This window comes from Anomaloglossus baeobatrachus, chromosome 1 (genome assembly GCF_048569485.1).
Source record: "Anomaloglossus baeobatrachus isolate aAnoBae1 chromosome 1, aAnoBae1.hap1, whole genome shotgun sequence".
NCBI lineage: Eukaryota > Metazoa > Chordata > Amphibia > Anura > Aromobatidae > Anomaloglossus > Anomaloglossus baeobatrachus.
This window is the reverse complement of record NC_134353.1, coordinates 250,863,990-250,879,337: the sequence shown is the minus strand read 5'-3', so window position 1 is coordinate 250,879,337 and position 15,348 is coordinate 250,863,990. Positions and strand designations below refer to the sequence as shown.

Below are 15,348 nucleotides of genomic sequence, written 5' to 3'. Positions count from 1 at the left end.
TCGCTCCATTGGGAGACCCAGACAATTGGGTGTATAGCTTCTGCCTCCGGAGGCCACACAAAGTATTACACTTTAAAAAGTGTAACCCCTCCCCTCTGCCTATACACCCCCCCGTGCATCACGGGCTCCTCAGTTTTATGCTTTGTGTTGAAGGAGGCACACATGCACTCATGCTCCCATTTTAGTCAGCAGCAGCTGCTGATTATATCGGATGGAAGAAAAGAGGGCCCTAACAGGGCTCCCGGCATGCTCCCTTCTCACCCCACTAAGTCGGCGGTGTTGTTAAGGTTGAGGTACCCATTGCGGGTACACAGGCCGGAGCCACATGCCGTTTTCCTTCCTTCCTATCCGGTCATCCAGGCACTGGGACCGGGCTCCCTCCGCAGCCCCTGTGGGATTCTGACGGACAGGAGACTGAGTATCATCAGGGACAGGGCCCTGCATCTACAGGTACTCTGTGTCCCCTTGGGGACGGTGCATGGAGCACCTTGACCTCAGACGCTGCAGCGACTGCGGTGTTGGTATGAGACCGGGACGACCGCGCCTGCTTGCCGGCCGCGGTTTTAACTTTAGTCCCCGGCTTTTGCGGCCTAGTGCCTTAAACTCCCGCCCCCGGGCCTGCCAGTCAGGGGGAAGGGCGGGACGGTCGGTCTGACGCCGACAGTGAGGGCTGGAGCACACTTGGCTGTCCTCCGCCCCCCTCACTAATCACTCTAGGGCACCAGATTCCCGCACAGGTACTCTGTGTCCCCTTGGGGACGGTGCATGGAGCACCTTGGCCTCAGACGCTGCAGCGACTGCGGTGTTGGTATGAGACCGGGACTACCGCGCCGACCGCGCCTGCTTGCCGGCCGCGGTTTTAACTTTAGTCCCCGGCTTTTGCGGCCTAGTGCCTTAAACTCCCGCCCCCGGACCTGCCAGTCAGGGGGAAGGGCGGGACGGTCGGTCTGACGCCGACAGTGAGGGCTGGAGCACACTTGGCTGTCCTCCGCCCCCCTCACTATTCACTCTGGGGCACCAGATTCCCGCACTTTTGTAGTTACGCCCATGGCTCCCTCCTCCCCTGTGAACGCCGACAGCCATGTTTTAAGCACATTCTGCCGGTGGAGGACTTCTGGCAGCACCTCTGGGAGACCCGAGGCAGGGAATCTGGTGGCCACACACTGCTTGAGCGGTCGGTAAGCCAGGTGGCTTCTTCCCACCGGTGCTGGGCCCCCTAGAGTGCTGAACTGTATATATATATATATTATATTTGTATACATTTTCTCGGTTCGGCTGTACTGTTAGCTTGTGGCTATATATCCCTCAGTGATGTATATAAAAAGAATAGAAGTCATTCATTTTTGCCAAAGTCTCTCCATACCTCATAGCCAAAAAACTTTAAGAAGTAGTCATAAGCACAAGTGTGCAGATAAAAGATTCTTTAATGAACAGGCAGTGATATAATACAGGGTATGGATATATAAATAGTATACAAAAGGTTACAGAGACATGGAGGGTGATTGATTCCCCAAATGTGACTGCTTACAAAATCACACAAGTTTAATCATGTATAGCTCACTGGCATGGTTAGTGCTAGGAAAAGGTTACTGAACAATACAGTGTAGCCAGGAAGGTCAGCAGCTGAAAAGATCAATATACCAGCGACACTTAGAAAATAACCATATTGCACAAAGCCAGAGACCAGTCTAGAGCTTACCAACGTAGCAACAGAAGCAGGCACACAAGGGGACAGTCCCAACACGTGTTTCGTGTGGTGACTTCTTCAGGGGACCGTGGACAACAAGGGGGGAAGGTGGGTCTAATATACCTGCCGTACTTATGCGGAATTGACAGCAGATGTCGCGGTTCCATTGGGCACGGAGGCGCGGCGTCAGCATGGGCGACTGCTCCAGCGTCATCCGGGTAGGGAAAGTTCCCTTGTTGACGTCAGTAAGCCCGGAGGACGCTGGGAGGAGAGCCGTCCCTACTGCGCATGCGCGGTCCCGCAACCAGGAAGTGCGATCGCGAATCCCATATTAAGTACTGGCAGCGATGAGGGCAAGTAAATATAAGTAGATATCCAGCGAATGACATCAAATATCATGCATAGAAATGGTAACTTAGATATGGCAAGTGAACATACAGTATATTACATATTAGTTCTGATAAAGAACAGCACAGAAATATTCATGCCAAGAGATATCAATAATATGCTGTACTTGGCAGTGCACAAGTGTGCAATCACAGTAATAACGGAGGATACATACATTGGGACTGATATGTCACATCAGAATATAAAGTACAAACATCAGCGTTAGCCATATTGTAATACACAATGTTCGCTGCATTAATAATCCAGAATAGTTATTGTAGTGAAATCCATTTTCCTTATTCATATCTGTATATTCAATGTTGTGAGTACTGAAACAGTAGCTTCAAAACAGGCAATATGAAAAAATCCGGCAGGGATATTAGACACGAACAAAGTTAGCTGAGAAAAAGGAAAAGACACATAAAAGTGAAGTTAAAAATCAGGCATAAAAAATGTTAAAAAGACTCAGAAAAAGCATAAACAGCACATGGAACCTGCAGCCAGCCAGACACCAAATACTATCAAAAACCCGCAAGGAGGAGACATATTGGGTTATAGAAAAGACGCAAAGGTTTGTCTTTCGTTCAATCCGTTGGGTATCACAGTCTCGAGGAGGAAAATCCACCGACACTCTGCCCTTGCTAACATCTTATGTATATCCCCACCTCTCAGTCCAAGGTGCATCTGGTCGATCCCCCTTACCTTAAAACCTGAGGGGTCCGATCGATGATGCAGCCTAAAGTGGCGGGGAATAGTCTTAAGAGTGTCAGCATCCTCTAGTTTGACCTGTTTTGCGGCCATGATATCTCTTATATGTTCCCTCGTCCGGACTCTAAGTTCCCGGCTAGTCAGCCCGACATATATTAAATTGCATTCACACGTGGCGTAATAAATCACGCCCGTGCTATTGCAAGAAATATAGTGTCGTATATCAAATGTCTTAGAGCCATTAGAGGACATAAAAGATGTTGCCCGAATAATATTACCATGGTGACACGCGATACATGATCCACAGGGGAACGAACCAAATAAAGGTCGCCCAGTAGGAAACGGTAATTTATTGTGTCTTAAGTGATGACTGTGGACCAACATATCGCGTAAACTACGGCCTCGCCGGGCCGTCATAAGAGGGCGTTCGGGCAGAGTGTTTTTAAACACGGGCTCTGTTTGTAAAACAGGCCAGTGTTTAGTGAGGATACCTCTGATGTGTTCCCACTGACGGTTGAACGATGACACAAAGCGGATCTTAGGTTCCGTGCAGTGTGTCTTATTGGGATTGAATCTCAGCAGTAGCTGATCCCGTGGGGCTGACCTTGCACGTTTATATGCCTTTTTTATAGATCTCGCACTATAGCCTCTCTCCTTAAACCTCTCACGCATCTCGTTGGCTCGATCCTCAAAAACCTCCGTATCGGAACAAATCCGTTTAAGACGGATAAATTGTCCCGTGGGGATAGCATTAATAGTAAATTTCGGATGGCCAGAGGATGCGTGGAGAAGGGCATTAACGGAAGAGGGCTTGCGATAGATGTCAGTGGACAAGAAACGCTGGTCAGTAATAGATATATTAATATCCAGGAATTCCACCCTATTGGAATCAGCATGAAAAGTAAGGTAGATGTTAAAAGAGTTGGAGTTCAAGTGACGCACAAAGCCCTCAAGCTCCGAGGTGGTTCCCCCCCAGATGACAAAGATGTCATCAATGTAGCGGAGCCAGCACTGCACATGGGAGCTAGCCGGCACGCCATCGCCGAAAACCTCCCTCTCCCAGTAACCCAGGAAGAGGTTTGCGTACGATGGCGCGCAAGCCGCCCCCATCGCAGTGCCGCGCCGCTGGAGGTAGAACCGCTCCCCGAAGGTGAAGGCATTGTGCGTCAGTATGAACTCCAATAACTCTAAAATCAGCTGTTGTAGGGTGGGTGCCCAGTTGCTCATACTCAAGAAATACTCAACCGCCTGCAAACCATGTTCATGACGGATATTGGTATATAGAGTCTCAACGTCCAAGGTCACCAGTGAAACGCCCACGTCCGCCGTCAGGCCATTGAGCCTCCTAAGGACGTCTGAAGTGTCTCTGACATGGGAGGGCAGCGTCTCAACCAAAGGTTGGAGATAAAAATCTATAAACTTGCAAACGGGGGATCGACCAGATGCACCTTGGACTGAGAGGTGGGGATATACATAAGATGTTAGCAAGGGCAGAGTGTCGGTGGATTTTCCTCCTCGAGACTGTGATACCCAACGGATTGAACGAAAGACAAACCTTTGCGTCTTTTCTATAACCCAATATGTCTCCTCCTTGCGGGTTTTTGATAGTATTTGGTGTCTGGCTGGTTGCAGGTTCCATGTGCTGTTTATGCTTTTTCTGAGTCTTTTTAACATTTTTTATGCCTGATTTTTAACTTCACTTTTATGTGTCTTTTCCTTTTTCTCAGCTAACTTTGTTCGTGTCTAATATCCCTGCCGGATTTTTTCACATTGCCTGTTTTGAAGCTACTGTTTCAGTACTCACAACATTGAATATACAGATATGAATAAGGAAAATGGATTTCACTACAATAACTATTCTGGATTATTAATGCAGCGAACATTGTGTATTACAATATGGCTAACGCTGATGTTTGTACTTTATATTCTGATGTGACATATCAGTCCCAATGTATGTATCCTCCGTTATTACTGTGATTGCACACTTGTGCACTGCCAAGTACAGCATATTATTGATATCTCTTGGCATGAATATTTCTGTGCTGTTCTTTATCAGAACTAATATGTAATATACTGTATGTTCACTTGCCATATCTAAGTTACCATTTCTATGCATGATATTTGATGTCATTCGCTGGATATCTACTTATATTTACTTGCCCTCATCGCTGCCAGTACTTAATATGGGATTCGCGATCGCACTTCCTGGTTACGGGACCGCGCATGCGCAGTAGGGACGGCTCTCCTCCCAGCGTCCTCCGGGCTTACTGACGTCAACAAGGGAACTTTCCCTACCCGGATGACGCTGGAGCAGCCGCCCATGCTGACGCCGCGCCTCCGTGCCCCATGGAACCGCGACATCTGCTGTCAATTCCGCATAAGTACGGCAGGTATATTAGACCCACCTTCCCCCCTTGTTGTCCACGGTCCCCTGAAGAAGTCACCACACGAAACACGTGTTGGGACTGTCCCCTTGTGTGCCTGCTTCTGTTGCTACGTTGGTAAGCTCTAGACTGGTCTCTGGCTTTGTGCAATATGGTTATTTTCTAAGTGTCGCTGGTATATTGATCTTTTCAGCTGCTGACCTTCCTGGCTACACTGTATTGTTCAGTAACCTTTTCCTAGCACTAACCATGCCAGTGAGCTATACATGATTAAACTTGTGTGATTTTGTAAGCAGTCACATTTGGGGAATCAATCACCCTCCATGTCTCTGTAACCTTTTGTATACTATTTATATATCCATACCCTGTATTATATCACTGCCTGTTCATTAAAGAATCTTTTATCTGCACACTTGTGCTTATGACTACTTCTTAAAGTTTTTTGGCTATGAGGTATGGAGAGACTTTGGCAAAAATGAATGACTTCTATTCTTTTTATATACATATATGTCCCCAGAAGTCTTTGCCTCTTACCATTGTTAAGATCCATTTTCACTGTTCTACGTTTTTCAAATATCCCTCAGTGATCACTCTCCTGGGAGACTACAGCATGTCGTTCACAAGGAGCAAGGGTGCCAAGACACAGGGTTATTTTGCAACCTGTACCTCTTGTGCGGCTATGCTACCTGCAGGTTCCACCTACCCTCACTGTGAGCAATGCTCGGGCCATGTGGCACTCGCTCAGCCGGAGCCTGGGGCACTGGTGGGACCCTCGGCCCAGGTAGAACCGCCGGCTTCCCCTGTCCAGGCGGCAGGGACAGAGTTTGCAGCTTTTGCTGAGAGACTCTCTGAGTCACTTTCACAATCCATGGCTCAGTCTATGGACAAATGGTCTGCTAAGATACTAGAAGCTTTGCAGCCCAGACCGGCCCTTACACAGACCCCGGGCACTGCGGGATCGTCCCCAGGCCCCTCTCGGTCTGCGACGAAGCGTGCTCCTGGGGTGGCCTCTAGTTAATACGTGGAGGACTCCGGCACGGACCGCAGTCCCAGACCGGCTAAGCGGGCTCGCTTAGAATCTTCCCCGACTTCATCACGCTGTTCGGGGTCTCAGCTTGAGGACTCTCTAGAGGATGAGGCGGAGGTCGCAGCCCAGGACTCTGACCCTGACGTTGCTCTCAATCTTGATACACCTGAAGGGGACGCCATAGTAAATGACCTTATAGCGTCCATCAACCAGGTGCTAGATCTTTCTCCCCCAACTCTACCTATAGAGGAGTCGGCAGCACAGCAGGAGAAGCACCAATTTAGGTTTCCCAAACGTACTCGGAGTGTTTTCTTCGATCACTCGAACTTCAGAGATGCTGTCCAGAAGCACAGGGCTTTCCCGGACAAGCGCTTTACTAAACGCCTTAATGACACACGTTACCCCTTCCCCTCTGACGTAATTAAGGGTTGGGCTCAGTGTCCCAAGGTGGATCCTCCAGTCTCTAGACTGGCGGCTAGATCCGTAGTAGCAGTGGCTGACGGTTCAACGCTCAAGGATGCCACGGACATCACCCGTACCTCTGCTCCGCAAGTAGCGTCTTTGACGTCTCAGGCGTCGGTATTTTCATCCTACGCCATGAATGCTGTCCTGGACTCGGCTAGCCGTACAGCGGTAGCATCCGCCAATTCGGTGGCAGTCCGCAGGGCCATGTGGCTACGCGAATGGAAGGCAGACTCTGCTTCCAAGAAGTTCTTGACCGGTTTGCCCTTTTCTGGCGACCGATTGTTTGGCGAACAATTGGATGAAATTATTAAGCAATCCAAGGGAAAGGACTCGTCCTTACCCCAGCCCAAACCAAAGAGACCTCAGCAACGAAAAATTCAAGCGAGGTTTCGGTCCTTTCGGCCCTCAGCCAGGTCCCAATCCTCATCGTCCAACAGGCCACAGAAGAGCCAGAGAAACTCTTCTGCATGGCGGTCTAAGTCACGTCCTCCAAAGACCGCCGGAGGCACCGTCTCCAAGGCGGCCTCCTCATGACTTTCGGCCTCCCCAAACCGCATCCTCGGTCGGTGGCAGGCTCTCCCGCTTTTGCGACGCCTGGTGGCCACATGTCCAAGACCGATGGGTGAGGGACATTCTGCACGGTTACAGGATAGAGTTCAGCTCTCGTCCTCCGACTCGTTTTTTCAGAACATCTCCGCCCCCCGAGCGAACCAAGGTCATGGCATCCGTGGTGGCGGTCCTACACTCTCAGGGCCACTCGGTGATCCCTTACTTAGACGATCTCCTAGTCAAGGCACCCTCCCGGGTGGCATGTCAACACAGTCTGACCGTGGCTCTGGAGACTCTCCAGAGGTTCGGGTGGATCATCAATTTCCCAAAGTCAAAATTGACTCCGACCCAATCACTGACTTACCTCGGGATGGAGTTTCATACTCTCTCAGCGATAGTCAAGCTACCGCTGGACAAACAGCGTTCGCTGCAAACAGGGGTGCAATCTCTCCTTCGGGCCCAGTCACACCCCTTGAGGAGCCTCATGCACTTCCGGGGGAAGATGGTGGCAGCAATGGAGGCAGTTCCCTTTGCGCAGTTTCATCTGCGTCCACTCCAATGGGACATTCTCCGCAAATGGGACAAGAGGTCGACGTCCTTAGACAGGAACGTCTCTCTTTCTCTGGCAGCCAAGACCTCTCTTCAGTGGTGGCTTCTTCCCACTTCCCGGTCGAAGGGAAAATCTTTCCTGCCCCCATCCTGGGCTGTGGTCACGACGGACGCGAGTCTGTCAGGGTGGGGAGCGGTTTTTCTCCACCACAAGGCTCAGGGAACCTGGTCTCCGACAGAGTCCTCCCTTCAGATCAATGTTCTGGAGATAAGGGCACTGTATCTAGCCCTAAAAGCGTTCCATCGGTGGCTGGAGGGCAGGCAGATCCGCATACAGTCGGACAACGCCACGCCGTTCTGATGCGCTCTTTGTCCTTGTCGCTGGCCAGCGTAAGGGGTCGCAGGCTTCCAGGTCGACCTTGGCTCGGTGGATCAAGGAACCGATTTTTGAAGCCTACCGTTCTTCTGGGCTTCCGATTCCTTCAGGGCTGAAAGCCCATTCTACCAGAGTCGTGGGTGCGTCCTGGGCATTGCGGCACCGGGCGACGGCTCAGCAGGTGTGTCAGGCAGCTACCTGGTCTAGTCTGCACACTTTCACGAAACACTATCAGGTGCATACCTATGCTTCGGCGGATGCCAGTCTAGGTAGGCTAGTCCTTCAGGCGGCGGTTGCCCACCTGTAAGAGGAGGGCCGTTGTTGGCTCTTTTTATCAGGGTATTCTTTTACCCACCCAGGGACTGCTTTTGGACGTCCCAATTGTCTGGGTCTCCCAATGGATCGACAAAGAAGAAGGGAATTTTGTTTACTTACCGGTAAATTCCTTTTCTTCTAGCTCCTATTGGGAGACCCAGCACCCGCCCCTGTTCCCTTCGGGCTGTTGTTCTTTTGTGTACACATGTTGTTCATGTTGAATTGTTCTTTTGGTTCATGGTTTTAAGTTCTCCGAACATCCTTCGGATTGAATTTACCTTAGACCAATTTATAAGTTTCCTCCTTCCTGCTTTTGCACCAAAACTGAGGAGCCCGTGATGCACGGGGGGGTGTATAGGCAGAGGGGAGGGGTTACACTTTTTAAAGTGTAATACTTTGTGCGGCCTCCGGAGGCAGAAGCTATACACCCAATTGTCTGGGTCTCCCAATAGGAGCTAGAAGAAAAGGAATTTACGGTAAGTAAACAAAATTCCCTTCTTCTTATGCCATAAAATGATGGCCCATCACTCTATGACCTCTGTGATCCCCACCGATCACGGAATAGAGGGGCTAGAATCAAAATGTAGCACTGCTCCCCATTTCTCTGTGTTTTCCCTATACAGGGACCCCTAGCTGTGCAGGATATATGATAGTATTTGACATATTTCCTATCTTTATGCACAAATACATGATATTTAGTGGTTTTGTTTTTCTTGTTTCGCAGAGTGATGGTCTCCCTGCACTTGTCACTCTGAAGAAAGGACTTGTTGCTCTGGCGCGGCAGTGGATGAAATTTATTGTTGTGACCCCAACATTTAAAGCAGTACGGTTGGTGAGACCGGCCCAACCAGTGAAGCCACAAAATACTGTGAAGAGAGAGGAGGATGATCTCAATGGTTTGGAGAATGGTGGAGCCCTGCAAAGTGATACCAGTGCAGATGGGGCTGAGTTTGAGTTTGATGCAGGTAAGATACATTTATGGTTTCTTTTTTGTATATCTGATATTGCGTGCAGGTTTTCTAGCATTGGTAGACTTTGGTTTTATATGGTGTAACTTCACTGCTCTCACATGTCCTAAAACAATCAGAAATTAAATGGGTTGTCTGGTCTTGCACAAATCGCGTAGTATATGCTGCGAGAATTAGCCAGCCTCTAAGCCGGGAACGAAGATCACTACTACAATTATGAGATGTGCATACTCCCCGCTGGAACAAACTAGTGTGCGCGGCCTCACTCAATACAAGTGTATTAATACACTTTTGCCCGGAAATATACATATTGCACGTGACCATCTTTCTCTGCTAAGAAATTGGTGTATTCTCACATTGCAGAGTGCATGTGCTGGGAGAAATCACAAGTCTGCAGTCACACAGAATGGCTACAGACTTGTCATTCTAGACCAGACAACCCATTTTAAAGAGGACCTGGCACTTGCTAAAAATAATATGTTAAATATCTTGTAAAACTTCTTGAACTTCCCTGATTCTGCCTCTATTCTTTTTATTCTGTGCTGTGTCACTCATTTGCAGAGATATTTACATTTGTTTTTTTCTAAAGGGCAGTATGTGAAATCTCTGCTTGCAGTCCAACTGGGCGTTTCTTCAGAGTCTTCTCTGGAGTCATGGACTTTAACAGCACCTGGGAGGGATGGGCGAAAGTCCATGCCCCCAGAGAAAACTGTGGTGAAATGCCCAGAGGACCTACGAGCAGAGATTTCACACATTGCGCTCCAGAAGACAGAAGTGTGAATATCTCTGGCAGAGATAGAGACTGGCAGAATCAAGGGAGCTCAGGGAATTTTGCAAGGTACTTAACTCAATTGTTTTGACCAATTGACAAAAACTATTCACTAAAAAATTCATTGGTATTAAGATCATTGCAATAATTCTGGCCATTAGACTTAGTAAAGTTATATCCACTGTGTTGCATGCTGATCAGTCGGTCACATGATTTGGTCCTAACTTGATTTGGAACTGTTTAGTAAAGGAGTTCTGTAAATCATAAACAAGACCTATACAGTTACTATAACTCCTTCCCCCTAGTTTGTATACTAGGATACATTTACGTTAAGGCTGCTTTCACACCTCCGGTTTTAGCAGAGCCGGCCAATCCGGCTCTAAAACCTATGCAACGGATGCGGCGACAATACCGCATCCTTTGCATAAGTTTTTTACATGCGACCCGTCCGGTTTTTGCCGCTTGCGGCAGGCTACTGAGCATGCGCAGTGGAAAAAAACGCATGTGGCGGCCAGATGCGTTTTTTGCCGCAGGACGCCGCATGCGGCGTCCATAGGCATGCATTGCAAATCGCGCCGCATCGGCTGGATGCGGCGCAATGCGGTTTTTTTTGCCGGACAAAAAAATGTGCCAGGCAACGTTCCATTCGGCCACTGCATCGGCTAAATCTGCCGCATGCGGCAAAAAACGGACGGAACGCAAGCCCATGCGGCACAATACGGCACTAATGTAAGTCTATGCAAAAAAAACGCAACCGGCGGCAAAAAAAAACGGTTGCGTTTTTTCTGCAAAGCGCCGGATTGTGCCGCACAGGAAAAAACGGATGTGTGAAAGCAGCCTTAGGGATCTAACCACAGACGATTATGGCAAAATTGCAGTGTCGTGTATGCTGTATATGGCCAGGAAGTTAATAGCACAGTATTGGATATCAGACCAAGAGCCCACTAGTATGGAGGTCATCAATAAAATCAACTTTGTGGTAAATTTGGAAAGAGGCCTTTATATGAAAAGTAATCTCATTGCTAAGTTCGATGAGTTCTAGGCCCCCTTGATTGATGAATTCGGCCTGGTGTCAAAGGAATTACAGAGATACCATCTGGGTCTCTTAATAAATAGAAATGCTTGTTCTCGCGAATCCATGTTATATACTAAATCTTCTATGATACATATTGCTATTTTAGCTGGTTTATGGAACATGTCTACAGTCGAAAAACTATTGTTCTAGTTCAGATCAGTCTATATTTGACATATTTTGTGTGCTGTGTTGGGCACTGGGAAGGGTATGGCATTGGAAAGTTTCTCTGTATTGAAATTTTTGGAAACAAAAAAAAAATGATAAACACATTTGAGTAAAAAATTCATTGGAAAGAAGTCCAATTTTTAGTGATCAAAAATATTAGTATTTTACTCAATTGTTGAATCACTTTGGTTAGTTTCAGCCAAACTAATCACTTATTTGTGAACCTCGCATTATTTGTTTTACCAGAAATGGGATACATTCTTTACATACATCTGAAATCTGCAATTGTCTTTCATTCCCGCCTTCTTACATACATTTTCCCATTTTACCCAGGGTCGTTGATTACCTTTTATTTTTATGATATCCATCACATTTATAAACCGCGTATATCAGTACAATGTGGTATTCTGCATAACCATATTTTGGCTGCTGTTGGACTTTACAATCACAAGTTTTATTTGGCATCCAGTATAAAAAAATATTACTTTGGGCTCCTTTCACATGACTGTATTTTTCATTGATGTGACGCCACGGTCCCAGCACGCATTATGAGCCAAGTGCAGTGTGTCGGTGTCCTTCTCGAGCTTGATAGCCTCATATGCATATATATGTTCAGTAAACCCATTGAGAGTCCTTTCATCACCGTCCGTTCTTGGACCATGACACTTGGATGTTTGAAAAATAAAAAGGATATTTGCCAACTAACTGTGATTAAGACGCTGCGGTGGAGGGTAAGGTGCTCTTCATCTGTCACGGTTACTGTCTGAAAAGAAGGATGATTGTAAAATGGAGCACTTGTTTTGACATAAAATCCGATAAATTATTTCATTATCTAAAAACAGAACAGGAAAGTTGTGGGAAGACCATTACACATTTGGCACCAAACACACACGTTGTTTTTTGGCATCTTAAGCTGGTGTCACACTAAACGACAGCGACAACGACGTCGCTGTTACGTCACCATTTTCGGTGACGTAACAGCGACCTTGTAAGTCGCTGTTATGATCGCTGCTTAGCTGTCAAACACAGCAGAAGCAGCGATCATAAGGTCGCTGTGCTACATGTTCAGAGAGCAGGGAGCCGCGCTTAGCGCTGGCTCCTTGCTCTCCTGCAGCACACATCGGGTTAATTAACCCGATGTGTGCTGCAGCTACATGTCACAGTTCAGAGAGCAGGGAGCCGCGCTTAGCGCTGGCTCCTTGCTCTCCTGCAGCACACATCGGGTTAATTAACCCGATGTGTGCTGCAGCTACATGTCACAGTGCAGGAGCCGGCACTGGCAGCAAGAGCGGAGGCTGGTAACCAGCGTAAACATCGGGTAACCAGGGAAAGGTCTTCCCTTGGTTACCCGATGTTTACGCTGGTTACAGCTTACCGCAGCTGCCAGTGCCGGCTCCTGATCGCTTCATTTCGTCGCTCTCTCGCTGTCACACACAGCGATGTGTGTGTCACAGCGGGAGAGTGACGACCAAAAAATGAAGCTGGACATTCAGCAACGACCGGCGACCTCACAGCAGGGGCCAGGTCGTTGCTGGATGTCACACACAGCGACAGCGACGGGACGTCGCTGCAACGTCACAGAAAATGGTGACGTAGCAGCGACGTCGTTGTCGTCGTCGTTATGTGTGACACCAGCTTAAGTCACTGCCTGAGCCTCCTCGCAAAACACCCAGACAATGTCACAGATCGCAATCGCACAAATGAAACAATCTAACTCTGAAAATGATTCCTTTTGTGTGTTAAAGAGAATGAACATTAGGCACAAAAACAACCCGAATTATTACAGCATGCAATATACAGTATATTATCACAAGATAAAGAGGTATTTGTAGATCAGAACTGCTCAAATTACATCAAATGAAGCACTCCTTTACTATGGAGAGCCCCATAATCCGGGCATGGCAGAATAAAGCGGGCTTTACACGCTACAATTTATCTAACGATGTGTCGGCGGGGTCACGTCGTAAGTGACGCATATCCGGCATCGTTAGTTACATTGTAGCGTGTGATACCTCCGTGCGATTGCGATTTGAACGTTAAAAAGTTGATCGCATACACGTCGTTCAATTACTAAAAATTGAACGTCCGGTTGTTCAATGCAGGGCTGTGGAGTCGGTAAACCAAACCTTCGACTCCGACTCCTCAATTTCTCTTGCACCGACTCCGACTCTGACTCCACAACTTCTACATATATTGCTTATAGTTAGGTGAAAAATGTATTGTAATACATGAACATGTGCATGTGAACATCAGACATTTAATAATTTTTATGATACAATAATCAAGATATTTGGATAGAACATAATATATATTTATTGGAATACAACTTTAGAACACAAACTGTAATAAATTGTAAATATGTAATACACTATGTAATATACAGTAGATTACATATATATCTTGTGTGTGTATGTGTATATATATATATATATAGATATATATATATATATATATATATATATATATATATATATATATAATACATATTTACAATTTAATAGTTTTTCGTGTTCTAAAGTTGTATTCCAATAAATATATTTTATGTTCTATCTAAATATCTTGATTGATTGTATCATAAAAATAATTAAATGTCTAATGTTCACATTGTACTACAATACGTTTTTCACTTAAATATAAGCATTATACTAAATGTTATTATTTAGTAAAATATTCAGTACATTCTGCATTGCACTACTGTCCCCAATTTATTATAAATATTTTAGGAGTCGGAGTCGGTGCATTTTATACCGACTCCGACTCCACCAAAATGAGCTCCGACTCAGACTCCGACTCCACGACTCCGACTCCACAGCCCTGGTTCAATGTTCCCGAGGCAGCACACATCGCAGTGTGTGACACCCCGGGAACGATGAACATCTCCTTACCTGCGTCCCGCGGCTCCCGCCGGAAATGCGGAAGGAAGGAGGTGGGCGGGATGTTTACGTCCCGCTCATCTCCGCCCCTCCGTTTCTATTGGCCGGCTGCTGCGTGACGTCGTTGTGACGCCGAACGTCCCTCCAGGAAGTGGATGTTCGCCGCCCACATCGAGGTCGTATGGAAGGGTAAGTACGTGTGACGGCAAATAATCGTTTGTGCGACATGGTCAACAAATTGAACGTGCCGCACATATGATGGGGGCGGGTACGATTGCATACGATATCGTATGTGATATCGTAAGGTGTAAAGCAGGCTTTAGGAGCTATCTTCAGCCGCCGCCAGAACTGGATGGCGCTATTGAGTACAATGAGGCAAGTTGAGTCCAAAGTGCATCAGCAAAGGAGGCTGAAACGTGATGTGAAACTAGCCTGACAAAAGCTTGGGAGGGATCATAAGAATACACTTGTTGAGATGTCTAACTTGTCCACCTCATTTATAGTCTGTCTTATACAATTTGTGTTTGATGTTGTATTTCAGCCACCATCAGTGAACACACCATGCTTCTCGAAGGGACCAATACACGTCCTCCTCCTGCCGGCGTTTCTTCCGGTCCTGTCACCGGAGCTGAAATTATGAGGAAGTTATCGAAGTCCCATGCTCATAGTGACTCAGCTTTGAAGATTAAAGTAAGTTGTCTTTGTTTTTAGAATACATTGCCTTGTTGTATATGAATCTGGAATTATTGGATTACATCATCTGTGCGTAAACAGGTCTTCCAGCATTACATTTTTTTTTTTTATACCAACAGCATTCTCGATGTAAAACTACATCCCGCCCCCATACACGTTAGACTGATGCTGGCCGCACACACTGATACCGGAGGGTTCGGCCTACACCCTAAGGGGTGCTTCACACATAGCGAGATCGCTACCGAAATCGCTGCTACGTCACGGTTTTGGTGACGCAACAGTGACCTCATTAGCGATCTCGCTGTGTGTGACACTGAGCAGCGATCTGGCCCCTGCTGTGAGATCGCTGCTCGTTACA

The 15,348-nt window shown here is 47.1% G+C and overlaps 1 protein-coding gene across 12 annotated transcripts in view; it reads left to right on the top strand.

The window, feature by feature from the left end:
* The window catches only part of BLTP1 (bridge-like lipid transfer protein family member 1), a 392,853-nt gene that overhangs the window by 195,677 nt on the left and 181,828 nt on the right, over positions 1-15,348 (top strand). For all 12 annotated transcript variants that reach the window (XM_075348975.1, XM_075349025.1, XM_075348994.1 and 9 more), the window contains exons 40-41: positions 9,172-9,412; positions 14,839-14,987. In XM_075348975.1, the coding sequence (XP_075205090.1) occupies positions 9,172-9,412; positions 14,839-14,987 (390 nt within the window). The remainder of the gene's footprint in view (positions 1-9,171; positions 9,413-14,838; positions 14,988-15,348) is intronic.